The sequence below is a fragment of the Amphiura filiformis genome, chromosome 6, assembly GCF_039555335.1.
Source record: "Amphiura filiformis chromosome 6, Afil_fr2py, whole genome shotgun sequence".
In the NCBI taxonomy this organism is placed as follows: Eukaryota; Metazoa; Echinodermata; class Ophiuroidea; order Amphilepidida; family Amphiuridae; genus Amphiura; species Amphiura filiformis.
The window spans coordinates 57,859,951-57,872,909 of NC_092633.1; the positions used below are offsets into that span (position 1 = coordinate 57,859,951).

General features: G+C 38.3%; 2 protein-coding genes across 2 annotated transcripts; both read right to left on the reverse strand.

The window, feature by feature from the left end:
- Positions 1 to 210: 210 nt before the first annotated feature.
- On the reverse strand, positions 211 to 5,934 carry LOC140154655 (uncharacterized). The gene is made up of 3 exons (XM_072177221.1): positions 5,532 to 5,934; positions 1,787 to 1,888; positions 211 to 581 (listed from the first exon to the last, which is right to left on the reverse strand). Exons 1-3 carry the CDS (start codon positions 5,932 to 5,934, stop codon positions 403 to 405), a joined length of 684 nt encoding a protein of 227 aa, XP_072033322.1. The 3' UTR covers positions 211 to 402.
- Positions 5,935 to 10,615: 4,681 nt separating this feature from the next.
- On the reverse strand, positions 10,616 to 11,785 carry LOC140154656 (lactadherin-like). Its single transcript, XM_072177223.1, has 3 exons — positions 11,758 to 11,785; positions 11,167 to 11,513; positions 10,616 to 10,930 (listed from the first exon to the last, which is right to left on the reverse strand). Exons 1-3 carry the CDS (start codon positions 11,783 to 11,785, stop codon positions 10,616 to 10,618), a joined length of 690 nt encoding a protein of 229 aa, XP_072033324.1.
- Between the last annotated feature and the right edge of the window lie 1,174 nt (positions 11,786 to 12,959).

A 12,959-nucleotide genomic window follows, 5' to 3' on the forward strand; every position in this document is an offset into this window, starting at 1 on the left:
TGTGTTTTGTTAGACATTCTGAAGTGAATTTGGGTAAAGGTGTTTTTGGCCTTGAGTCAGTAAGGACTCGTAACATTTGGGGGCTCTGTCCGGGACACACTGTAAAAAGGAAAGTTGACTTTCCCCTTGCAAAAATCAATTATCATGAAATCATGAACAAAACATGAAGAAGGTAACATCCTCAAAAATTTGAACAATACTGTGCCACGGTGGAAACATGCATTGCAAGATGGATTATCACATATGGGAACAGTTGATTTGTACTGCTTTGACTATATTGTTTTATTAAGTGTCCCTACCAATCGATCGGCTTTCAACTTTTTGTCAAACCGTTGCCGGCTTCTAATCAATATTTTTTTAAATATTTCAAACAATATACAAGTCTGCAACCTTTGCAGGAACTCATCCTGAACACCTTAAGGCCCCAAGTGTGATTTTGGCTCTCTCTAAGCTACCTCCGTCTGTATCTCCAGAATGTATTTTTGTAACAGGTAGTTTGGATTTGTCAAAAAGTACGCCCTCATCAGATCTCCGTACGTCGTCATTGGTGATACAGTTACAAACACCACCATTAGCACAACCTTAAAAACAATTGGAGATGTTGATATTATGTTGTTTCTAGTAATTTGTTTTATTATATAATAATAAAGAAGCTGTTGAAAATTGGTGCGATTCGAAGAAAAAAGTCCCCTCAATTTCAAATGTTTAAGGGGGTACTACACCCCCGATAAATTTGTGTCTATTTTTGCATTTTTCTCAAAAACTAATACCACAGTGGTAACAAAAGTTATGTATATTATAGGGGCAAGGAATCCAATTATTACACTGGAATTTCAGTGACCCAAGGCAAGCGGTTTGTTATTTATGATAAGAAATAATGTACCGCTAGGATGTACCTCGTTTCCTATCATATATACTGAACCGCTTGTCTTGAGTCACTGAAATGTCAGTGTAGTAATTGGATTCCTTGCCCCAATAATATACATAACTTTTGTTACCAGTGTGTTATTATTTTTGAGAAAAATGCAAAATTGTCACAAATTTACCACATGGGTGTAGTACCCCCTTAATACTAATAGGGGCAAAAAAGACATGCCCTGTACATCACTTTGATCAACCCTTTGAAAGAGCTTATCTAGGGAAAAATTGAATCCATGTTTATTGACCTAGAATACCAAGTAATTTATTGATCTGTATAATTGTTGTCAATAAAGCATGGCAGATGGGTTAAACTATTTTATTATCACATAGTTAACAGTTAAAGAAGATGATTCTCCTGCTAGTTTATAAACATGTTCAAATATAAAAATATTGGGCTAAACACTGCGACTACATGTAATGACTTCGTTCTATGTGAAGTATAAATTAATAGCCAGGCCTTTGCCCGTATCCCGGGCCCGTATCCGAGTTCTTTTTGCGGGGTTGAGGAATTTCTTAAAAGTTGATCTTTATCAATTTGCTTCCATTCAAATTTTGCACGTAACCCCTAAACATTTTTTTAATAAATTTTTTCCACTCCTCCTGAAAAGTGAAACCTTTTGTTGGAGGGGGGTGCGTACGTACCTCCTATTTTGAAAAAGGGATAGTGTCGATGCTTTGTGTAAATCATAATGAAAGGGTACAGAGGATCTTTTGATTTCGATTTTACTAGATGGGAAATTGAGGTTACCTGTTTCCGGTTGTAGGGTACAATCCGCTGTCCCTAATAGTGTCGATGCTTTGTGTAAATCATAGTGAACCATATCGATGATTTTTACCAGATTATGAGATGGGAAATTTAAGTTACCTGGTAGCGGTTGCGGGATACAATCTGCTGTCTCTGTTGGTACATTTGCAAAGTTACACATATTCTGACCATCTCGTGATTCCCACCATACGTTCCATTCCGCTGCAGCAAAATAATACGAATGAACGAAATATCATTGCAATGTCCCCAATCTACTTTTGAAATATAATTTTTTAAACACACTAACCTTAAGATACCAATAATGTTGTTTATCTCATTGAATGCGCCAAATGCAACATTCAGTATGTGGGTGAAACTGGTAATAACATAAGAGAAAGAATGCGTATACCACAGATGTACCATCAAGCACCACGCCAAACACGTAGACAAGCCAGTTGCCGTGCACTTTTCCCTTCCAAATCATAGCATCGATGATGTCAAAGTCACGGTCATGAATCTCTTGGTCGCCAATCCAAATTTAGACGTCAGCAGCGCGAGAAATTCTGGATCAACAAACTTCATTCCCTTCAACCCAAAGGCCTTAATCTTATTGAATAGGTCCCCCCACTTTTTCACGCGCGCGTTTTATAGATGCGCCTTCACACTGCGTTGTTTTTAAGTCGCGATCTTTTCATGCTGAAGAAGGTACGCTCAGTACCGAAAATTTGCTGTACAACTGTTTCCCGTCTTCGTTTGTTTTATTTTATGTTATATATTTCACGGGAGTGCATCTTTAGAGATCCAGTTAAAGTAGGTGTGTTTCGTCAACTTTCTGTCTACAAACCTTAAGATACGATATATTTAATCGGCGACTTTCAACCAGTTCTGCATCTCTATTGTCTATATTACAATAGAAGCATAGATATAGATAATAACTAGATGACAGGTACCCCGGCCGGCACCTTTTGGATTTGAACGAGCTAGCTAGAGGAATGGCGGCTGTATGCAAGAAAAATGGCAAAATTATTTGTGCCGAAAAATGACGAAAATTTGCACTTTTCTTTCCATATATTGTGAAAAACCATATTATTATGTCCCGTAGGTGGTAAGACCATTTCAAGGTCATACGGTCACAAGGTCGAAGGTCAACCGGGGATCACTTCCGGGTCGTGGGTCACGCGGTCAAAGGTTAAGAGATCAAGAGGTCAACCGGAAGTGGTCAAAATTCAATCGGAAATGCCGATTTTGAAAAGTCAACCGGAAATACCGACATTTTGAATGGTCATTCGGAAATACCGCTATTTTGAGTCGGGAAAGAAAAACAAAAAACAAAAACACAATCGATAAGAAAATCCCCCAAATTTAAAAAAAAATCAAAAATATATTAAATATGAATGAGCGAAGTTGAATAAAAAACCGCCATTTTGAGTCTTATTCTTATTCTTATTAAGGGAATTGACTAATGAGCGGTGAAATGAGTCAATGCGTATGTAAATGAGTAAAGAATAAGTTAATGAGCAGTGAAATGAGTCAATGATCATGTAAATGAGCAGTAAAATAAGCGAACAAGCAGCGAATTGAGTCCATAGGCTGGGAAATGAGCAAATGAGCGGTGAAATGAGTCAACGAGCGTGTAGATGAGTAAAGAATGAGTCAATGGGCAGGAAATGAATAGGAAAATTAGCAAAAGAGCATGTAAATGATGAGTAAGGAATGAGTCAATCAGCGGGGCAATGCAGCGCTTTTTGCCCATAATTTTTTTCTTAACTCAAAGTGACGGTATTTCCGGTTGACCTTTTCAAATAAGCGGTATTTTAAGTGACTTTTCAAAATGGTGGTATTTTCGGTTGACCTGCCAAAAAGGTGGCATTTTACCACTTCCGGTTGAACTCTTGACCTCTTAACCTTTGACCGCGTGACCCATGACCCGGAAGTGACCTCTGACCACATGATCTTGAAATGGTCCTGGAATGCCCACTAACTAACTCCATAATATGGTTTTTCACAATAATTATATGGAAAGAAAAGTGCGAAAATTCATGCCACCAGCCGCCATGGTTTTTTATTTACGGCGCTTCCCGATTTCTTCTGATCGTGTGGTTCGAAAACCCGATGGGGTAATGACACGTGATACTAGCTTAACTGCCTTGCACAGAAGGAGTCATTTTTCCCGTCAGCAGCACGGTGTGTGTAGGGGTGTGTGGGGGTGTGTGGGTGTGTGTGTGTGTGTGTGTGGGGGGGTGTAATGGTTATTGAGAAACACTCAGTGACCATGTGACGTAGCTGCCGGGGGAAGGAATCTGATGGTTTTAGGACACTTTGAACTCTGACCTATCGGGGGAAATTGCTTTAATTATCATTTATTATTGTATATACTGCGTACTGAATTATAAGGGCCAATTGTTTCTTAATTGAGTGAAAGTTGGTGAAAAATCGATGTAAAAATTGCATAGAACCTTGTCATGACATTTCGTTTTTTATAGTAATCTATTATTTCATTTTCTGAAATTAATTTTGGGGTTCTATGCGGTATTTCAATATAAAATGTACAAATCTAGAAGGTGTTTACGCGGCCACGTGCAACGCCAGATTCGCAGAAGTCAATGAATCGACAATATCGAGGGTTCAGAACCAGAAGCCAATAAATCGACATATCGAGGATTCTATTGAAATTTGTCATGATTAATGGACTGTGTCTTCTATAGACGAATCCAACGAGCCAAGTCATGGTCAGGATTTGGTCGGCCATTATTGGGTCCCCGCAGCACCAAACTGGTGTCGTGACTGCCCAATTGGGTGGATTAAAGCCGCTTAAAATTCGATGTTAGATTCTTTTGTGTTGTAAACTGCCATCATTCTTTTGTCTACGTGTAACACGGGTGATAGAATGCAGTTTAAAATACCCTTCAAGGCCGCATCATTTCACATTTTAGGTGAGATAGCTGGGTCCCCGTCGCGGCTATGGCTGCCATTGAGGTGTAGGAATGCGTGAAATTGGATTCGTCTATAGTGCTCTGGCGACGTTATGCTCATTTTGTGGGAACAGGTGATTGTGAGTTGGGGCTTTCTTGGCTCTCACACCGCGATGTATTGTGTATGCATAGAGGCCTCCATGGTCGTATTAAAACACACAATTATGAACACCCCAGCTAGCGCTATAATACACATTAATGTTTTTAAGCAGGTAAAATCGCAAAAATCATTGAAAAATATTGTTAATTCTTTGGAGTGAATAGTTTCAGGTAGCCAACTGGTCTAGTGCACTGGTACTATATACTCAGTATACTGACATTAGTTGGATAGCCATAATACGGCAAGTGCGGCATGGGTACGAGGCCCTCCTCTGCCAAAAAAGTTTTCTTGTTTGAAAACTTAATTTTAGGGAAATGTGGCACGGCGAATTTATGTATGGCTTAGGGTGGTGTAGGTTGCACATAGTGAGCTACCATGTGCTGAGTGTAGGGGTGAGGGTGGATGGTCATTTGGCTACCTTCTCTAAACCACTGAACTGGAAAACCGTGTAACGTGTCCCATGAATAATGTTGTCATTAAAAATATTTTAAATAATTAATTTATGAAATATCCTTGTCTTTTAATTTCATTAATTTTATTCTAGTAAACTATTTTAAACAATATTTAGTACGCACAAAAAACAAACAAAAAAACAAACAAACAAACAAACAAACAAAAACAACAACAAGAAAAAAACAAAAAAACACAAAAAAAAAACCCCACAATTATCCCGATAAGTCAGAGGGCAAAGTGTTCAAAATTGCAAAACCTGTCCCACAATGGATTGCGAATTGTAATTCCTATTTGGCTTATTACCTAAAACGAATGTTTGGCTGAAGGAATATTGTGTTACCTTCAAAAGAGTCGACAGTAGCTTCAATGGAGTATTCCCGTACTCCCATACCATCATTGATATCAACTATTTGATTGACTACTAAGCTGGCATGTAAATTTCCGCCAACCCATCGTACATTGTAGCTCCCTCCTCCATTATGTGTTATCACACCACCGCCAAATGACCATCCAATCACATCTCCTTTTGTGACTGTAATGCGGTCATTTTCAGGCACTACATAATTGACTGGTGTATCAACGGCACCTGCTGGTATGTCGTTAATGCCGACAATTTGAAATTGAGTAACAGATCCCTCAACCGGTCTGAATACTATGGCTCGAAATGTTTCTGAGGACTTTCCTTGATATGTCCATCTTGTAACTTGACCACGGCAAAGAAACGGTTTATCTGGTGATACCATCGTGAAACCATCGGCGTCTGCACCTGCACGGTTTAATATTGGCGATCCTGTTCTGCAAACATCAGCTGTAAAATATTTACCATTTAACAACATGATTGTTAAAAATATTGAATAACATATTACAAATAGAACACGTGTTAAGGTGGTACTACACCCCTGGCCAATTTTGTGCCTATTTTTGCATTTTGCGCAAAAATTATAACGTTTTAATGACAAGTAAGATATGTATATTATAGGGGCAAGGACTACAATTACTGCATTGGAAATTTTTATTTCAGCACAGACAACAGTTGTGGAGTTACAGTCAAAAATGAGGGGAAACCAATATTTGATCAATAAATCAATAACTACTTGTCTTGAGTCACTGACATTCCAGTGTAGTAACTGGATGCCTTGCCCCTATAATTTAACTTTTGTTACGAGTGTGTTATTAGTTTTGAGAAAAATGCAAAAATAGTCACAAATTTATCAAGGGGTGTAGTACCACCTTAATACAACTGTTTTTACTTTTAAAAGGGTTTAGCCTACATGAGAGGAGTGGCATTCCAGATTCTAATGTTGCACCAAAAGTAAAAAGAAACCTCAAAAGAACTTTGTGTTTTAAAAAAAATTTTTGCTGTAAAAAGATTCATATTAAACGATTGTCACAAATCAGTTACGTAATTGACAGCTGTTCGTCTGTAATTTTGGCTGTTCAAAAGAGTAGCGCGTGTTGGGGATTTATCAACTACTCATGCAGAGATCCGTGCAAAGGATACGGACAATAAAATGATAAGAAATAAATATTTCATTTAGCTGACTAGCGGAAAAAATATGTTTGTGCTAAAAAAGATCACCACTTGCGATTCAAGTGGCAGCGGGATTTTCCACGGTCATCAAGCGATTTGCTTATAATCAACTAAAGTTTGGACCCGACTGACGTCATTTCTTCTTTATAATAAGTTCAAGTTTGTAATATTTGAACGCCCGTTTTTTAAAATTATTATTTATTCTTTTTATTATTATTATTTATTTATTATTCATACACTCTTAGATAGCACTTTTAATATTTCTGCGTTTGGATGTTGTTTTTTTTTGGGGGGTGGGGGTACGGGTAGTATTGTGTATGCGAGGATGTAATATTTAGTGTGTCATACCTCCATAATACGCTGCAGTACCATGACATTCATACTTAATGTATTGTTCACAGTGATTAGATATTTCAATGAGAGCTGTAATCTGCAGAATGCTAGCTTGGTATACAATCTCCTTGATATAAGAACCAGGAGTCTCAAAACCAAGTGGGGTTTCAATGTCACCTTCACTATCATGACCGATTATTGTTACACCTTTGAAAAAGTTTAAAAAGATAAGAATGAATTTCAAGCATTACTGTGTATATGATGGAACATGGCAGTAGTAGAAAAAAGTATAAAAAGATGACAGTGAATGTTGCCTTATAAATTGTGATTGTCGGGCGGCCCTAGTGGCAGCGCTACGGGGTGGGGTGGGCATTTGCCGCCGCCATATGTTTCTTGCCCCCCCTCCCCCCATTTTTGAGGCAAACTTCCCAAAATTACGTAAGATTTCCACTTTTTGTGGCAATTTTGCGCAAAATTGGTTTTGCCCCCCATGACCCCCCAGAAAAAAATCCTGGTGCCGCCACTGTGTGGGGCATAGTGGCGCAGCGGTCTAAGGCTTCGACTCATAATCGCTTGGTAGCTTCATATCATGGGTTCGAACCCTCGCGGCGCCAACGTGTTGTGTACGTATTAAAGGTTAAATAAGATAAAGAATTACTTTCCGGTCAAAACGTAAGCTTACCAAACGAAATCAACGCAAGCTCTATACGGACTAAATAACTACATTATTTTATTGACTGATTTGAAACCTCTAGCCAAATTAACAAAAAAAATAGCTTTCCTGAAAATCGGCATGCTCACAAAATTAAACAAAATTAATATTGAAACACTTGAAAAGTACACTTTATTTTGTAAAACACAAGCACTTATAATTGCAGCCTCAACTTCCCCATCAACTATGAATTCCAGATATAATAACTTTTAGGGGCTACATGCGTCAAATTTGTGCTCAGAAAATAGTAAAATCTTGCGTAACCTTAAGAAAGGCTCTTTAAAACTCTTTTTGTACTCTATAATATTTGAGCGCAGTGGCTATTGAAACTGTCTGAGTACGAATCACTTTTAAGTGCCATTTTAAGCTCCTCCCAATACAAAACTGATACATTACAAATACATTTCAGCTCTGACGAACCCCAATTGCTGACGAAGTTAGTCTCAAACCCCAATAAATTTAATAATAACAGAACAATGTTGCATAAATTAAAAAAAGGTTGTCTCTCACTGTCTCACAATTCATGCAGATGCACTACATGACTATCATAATGTTATCTCATGGAAAGCACATTATAATGATTATCAACAAGTTATTTGTGGTTTAATCAAATCCCTGCTAGACTATAATTAAAGACAGAGATAAAATGATTTTATCGCGTCTGATGTCACTGTCAATTACGATCCTTGATTGGTTTACACAGGTTATTAGCGCGTAAGGAAGACCGATCTATCTGGTGCTGATCGGAGAAAAGGAATAGCAGCAAATGGCGAAAAATTACGTACTTTTACAAGGAAAAAAGCAACTTTTTTAGGCATTGTTGACCTGGTGCCTTCGCAAAAGAAAGTTTCCTACTATAAAGATCTAACTTTTGAGATGGTTTGCATGTATGAAGGTGCAAAATTAACAATAAGGCGCCCGGTTATACCGCCGCGTTCAGCAAGTCATCATCACGACACTTGTAAACAAACCGTGCTCGAATTTGATTGACAGATGACGTCAGACGCGATAAAATCTTTTTATCTCTGTCTTTAATTATAGTCTTGACACTTTGTAAAAAATAATAGTAATATTTACGTTTCAACGCAATTCACTTTTGCAAATTGCAAAATAACACATTTATGTTTACTCTTATAAGAGCGCCCTCCCCCGTTTTGCCTCTCGAAAGGTATACATACAATTCCACAGGTGGGGCCACATTTTATATCATCTTCAAAACTAAGTTATGCGTCTCACCTGAGTTCATATCACATTGTACCGTAAATGGTTCGACGCCATTATTTGGTCCATCAGGGTCAATCTCATATGTTCCACTACCACTAGAATAACAAGCATTTCTAATGGCTGCACATGATGGCAATGCTATTTGGGAAAAGAAAAGAAACACTCCGTTTTTTCATAATATCCATCATGCACCATTCTTGTACGGTTTTATGTTCGTAATAAATAGTATTCGTCCCTATGCAAAATCCGCAAATATTATAATGACCCAAAGTATTGATGTTGTTACCTGTGTGTGTTGGACATACGTCAACGTATACAAGAAGTTCACAGATCCTTAATACTCCATTTGATGTATCTGGTAAATGGACGCTCAAATATCGGCCACATGCATCACATTGTATCTCAACGATAGTTCTTGAGTTGATTTGTGTTATATTCACTTCAGCCCCACATTCTAAATTCGTTCTATTGGAATTCATACCAACATGAACAACAGAACCATTATGATATTCCCCTGAAAAAAATACATACGAGCAGTTGCTATTTGTGTAAAAATACGCTCCAATGACCCAGGCCATGACACGAATGTGATGTGATGGACACATGAAACAAAAAAGCTTTTTGTTCCTATAGATATTCAAAGCTTATAGCTAAATTTTATACATATTACAATCATACTTATGGGAGACCGCGGAGTGGCCGCCCTCGGCGCAAGTCCGCCCACCGTGTGTTTCTGATCTCGAGAATGCTGGAAAAGTGCCATGATGATGCTATTAGCTGGTGATAAAGGTATTAGCGCACGTCACCAACTAAGTACCCAAGAACGTAAGACAGTCCGAGATATCTCGCCACAGAAATTATCGTCCAAAAACGTTTCCGAGGAAGTTTACGCTCGGTTTTCGCTCGTATATTATTTCGGAAAGTGAACGATTTTCCCAAAACATTATGCAATTAAAAGATCGAAATTTTGTGTTTAGTAGGCATAACACGAGGTAGAAAAGTACCGTTTCGGCAAGTGCGCCCTGTATGTGAAGGGGCATTTGTTTTCCCCAGGCGGACTCCCGGGCGGCCTCTTTTCATAATGTCCTAAACAATTATCCCCGAAATTGTTTACTCTCTTTGGACCCCAAGTTACATTATACCACTCCAGTAAATTTGTAAGAGAACGACTGCCCAATATTACCTTTACTTAACGTTTGCATTGAATATGTTATTGTTATGCAATTATTTAACGCGAACTTACTCCACCATATGGACGAACCTGCCCCAGCATGGGCGAACCTGCCACACTTCGCAAATCTGGTGGAGGGTAAAATTGGAAGGACAATAATTTTGTGGCCATCTAGGATCGAAAGGGGGGGGGGCAACTTTTGGTAAGCCCACGGGATCATAATTATTGCAATGGCCCTTATTCGATGACATCCTGAATGACTTTCGCCAAGAATCGTGAAAATATCGAGATATGATCTGATAGAAATGACCTTTGCCACGCACGTGAAGTAACTCCACCATTGGAGCATTATGGTTCTGAGGATCGTCACATCACGCAGTGTGTGGAAATGCTCTAAAGGTGGATCATGACAATGATGACATGGGTGATCGCCTTGAAGTGGGTGGAAATGCTCTAAAGAGCTCTAAAGAGCCCTAATGATGGATCATAGAGGATCGCCACGCAATTTGAGGAGTCCGATAAGGGTGACGACTGCCATGGGACAAGTGTGAATCCTCCGGAAAGTAACAGAAGATTCCCATCGGTGTACACACTGAATAGCCATAATAAAATAAACATGATATAAGTACCTTCACAACCAAGGAGTTCAAATCGCAAGCTGATCCAGATGTTCCAGGCGGTAGGGACTATCCTGATATAAGCCGCTGTAACCTGTGTAGGGAAACAGTTGGTGACGACCGTAGTGTGGTCTGTGTTTCCTTCAAATATCTGTAAAGAAAATAGAAAGATTTGAATATGAAAACACATATTCGCGAATGCGAATGAGAATAACGCGTACAACTCCTGAATAGTTAAACCAATAGTGACAGTGTTTTCATGTAGGATGCATTGTTACATTATTGTCACGGTGTCACCGCAAATACCTCAAAATTAATATATTATTTTTTGCTATTTTTTATTCGTTTTAATATCCGATGAAGATGATTATGAAGATAAAAGCTCACCATATCGCCCTGATTGTTGGTTTGCTGAACAAACGTCCAAGAGTTACCGTCATTGCTGTATTGAACTTTGAATTGTGTCACCCATTGTCCTCCTTCGCTTCTTCCTTGAATCTTCACGCCGGTAACCACCATTGAATGACCCAGATTTGTCTGGATCCATTGGTTGGCATCTCTGGATAAGGCACTCCATGCTCCAGTAGTGCCGGACTGTGCAGGGCGATTCAGACGAGCATTGCTTGCTCCGTGGTTGGCATGGCTGGAGGTAAATACGGACGAAGCCGTGATTTGGTCGTCACTTATCCGACCATCCTCGATGCCTAGAGGTTCTTCAACTTGACAAGTACTGGCTAAAAGATACAAATAAAGAAAGTCGTTCATACAACACACTGGCCAAAGGTATTGTAACATAGCTTAAAAAGCATAATTCGGCAAATGGTATGTTGAACACCCGGGATTGAACATTCATCTATGATCCTGTCTATTTCACATTACGTATGCATTTTTCTTTGCATGAAATAAATAAAACCAGGCTAATCAATGGGATAAAAGTTGTCACCTGTGATGGTTTCATGCGCAAATTCCAGTGCTTACAATTCATGATAGAATAATTGAAATCCATTTTGCTACTCGGTATTTCGATTTCGAATTGACCGAGTGGCCTACTACCGATAGCTTAGCTTTGGATTACCAATCATAGTGTAGTTATACTGCACAGCAAACATGATTCGACCTTTGAAGTACTTAAACCTGATTAAGGGCAGAGTAATGGGAGAGAACATGAACCTTTTCGAGCATCATTATTTCTGAATTTTATGTCCAAAGTATATAAAACTATACATTTTTGGAAAGGAAATGGGTCAAAGAATCCCATGGTGACGTCAGATTTGTTCTAAAATCTCGAGTTTTGAAAAAATCACAAAAATCACTTTTTACCCCAATTTTTTGTGACAACTTAAAAAAAAATCCGTTCGGAGTAAAAAAAAATCAGTTAGCTTTTCAAAAAGAAGAGACATGAACTTAGGGAAGGTTTTTTTTATTTTTTTGAAATTCGACTCTTTTTTCAAAATATTGAAAAAAACATGCGGAAAAAGCAATTTTGTCACTCTATTAAGCTAAAAAAATGCACATAATGGTGTATATTTCTGTTTAAAACAAATATTTTGAAAAAATGAGAAAATCTTCCCTAGGCTTTGATGTACTCTAAACGATAGTGCAAAAAGTTAACCTTTTGTTTGCATATTTTTCGAGTTATCTTGTCACAAAAATCGTTCAATATTGTCAAAAGTGAACTCTGAGAAATGGACGTTTTAGTAAAAAAATGTCAAAATTATGCACAAAACGTCCTTATATTTTAAAACGGTAAGACTTTCACGCTTGTAAAAGCTGTATCTGGTGCATGGTCTTAATATGCATCTTTTTGCACCAATAAATCTATAATGTCTGCTTTCAGTGCGCCGAAATTCAAAATAATTAAAACATCTAAGTGGCATTTTGACTGCAAATTTTTGTTTTGTTTACACCACATTTACTGGCGTGAACAACATACCGAATGCGCCTTGACTGCGTTTGACATACGCGCAGAGTTGCGCCGCGTCACGCGGCATGAATCGCGCGCGTTATCACAATATTTCGCATTCGCGCATTTCTGACTCATTATTTCCCGCCAATTTACTAAGCTGTCTTGAGCCATGTGACTTTTTAGAGTTGAAAAGAGTGAAACAAATCAAGCAAAAATACGAGTAAATATTAGAAAGTTGTATTTTATCAGTTTCAAGCGAAGGCCTTAACAGGAA

What these genes read in the sequence shown, in the direction of transcription:
- LOC140154655 (XM_072177221.1), bottom strand. Translation starts at nt 5,934, where the DNA reads ATGGTATCACCAGATAAACCGTTTCTTTGCCGTGGTCAAGTTACAAGA. An exon ending in TACTGTCGACTCTTTTGAAG is followed by an intron (nt 1,889 to 5,531) that starts GTAACACAATAT and finishes ATTTTGCTGCAG; the next exon opens with CGGAATGGAACGTATGGTGG. An exon ending in TATCCCGCAACCGCTACCAG is followed by an intron (nt 582 to 1,786) that starts GTAACTTAAATT and finishes ATTGTTTTTAAG; the next exon opens with GTTGTGCTAATGGTGGTGTT.
- LOC140154656 (XM_072177223.1), bottom strand. Translation starts at nt 11,785, where the DNA reads ATGGATTTCAATTATTCTATCATGAATT. An exon ending in CAATTATTCTATCATGAATT is followed by an intron (nt 11,514 to 11,757) that starts GTAAGCACTGGA and finishes TGTATCTTTTAG; the next exon opens with CCAGTACTTGTCAAGTTGAA. An exon ending in CCAACAATCAGGGCGATATG is followed by an intron (nt 10,931 to 11,166) that starts GTGAGCTTTTAT and finishes TTTTCTTTACAG; the next exon opens with ATATTTGAAGGAAACACAGA.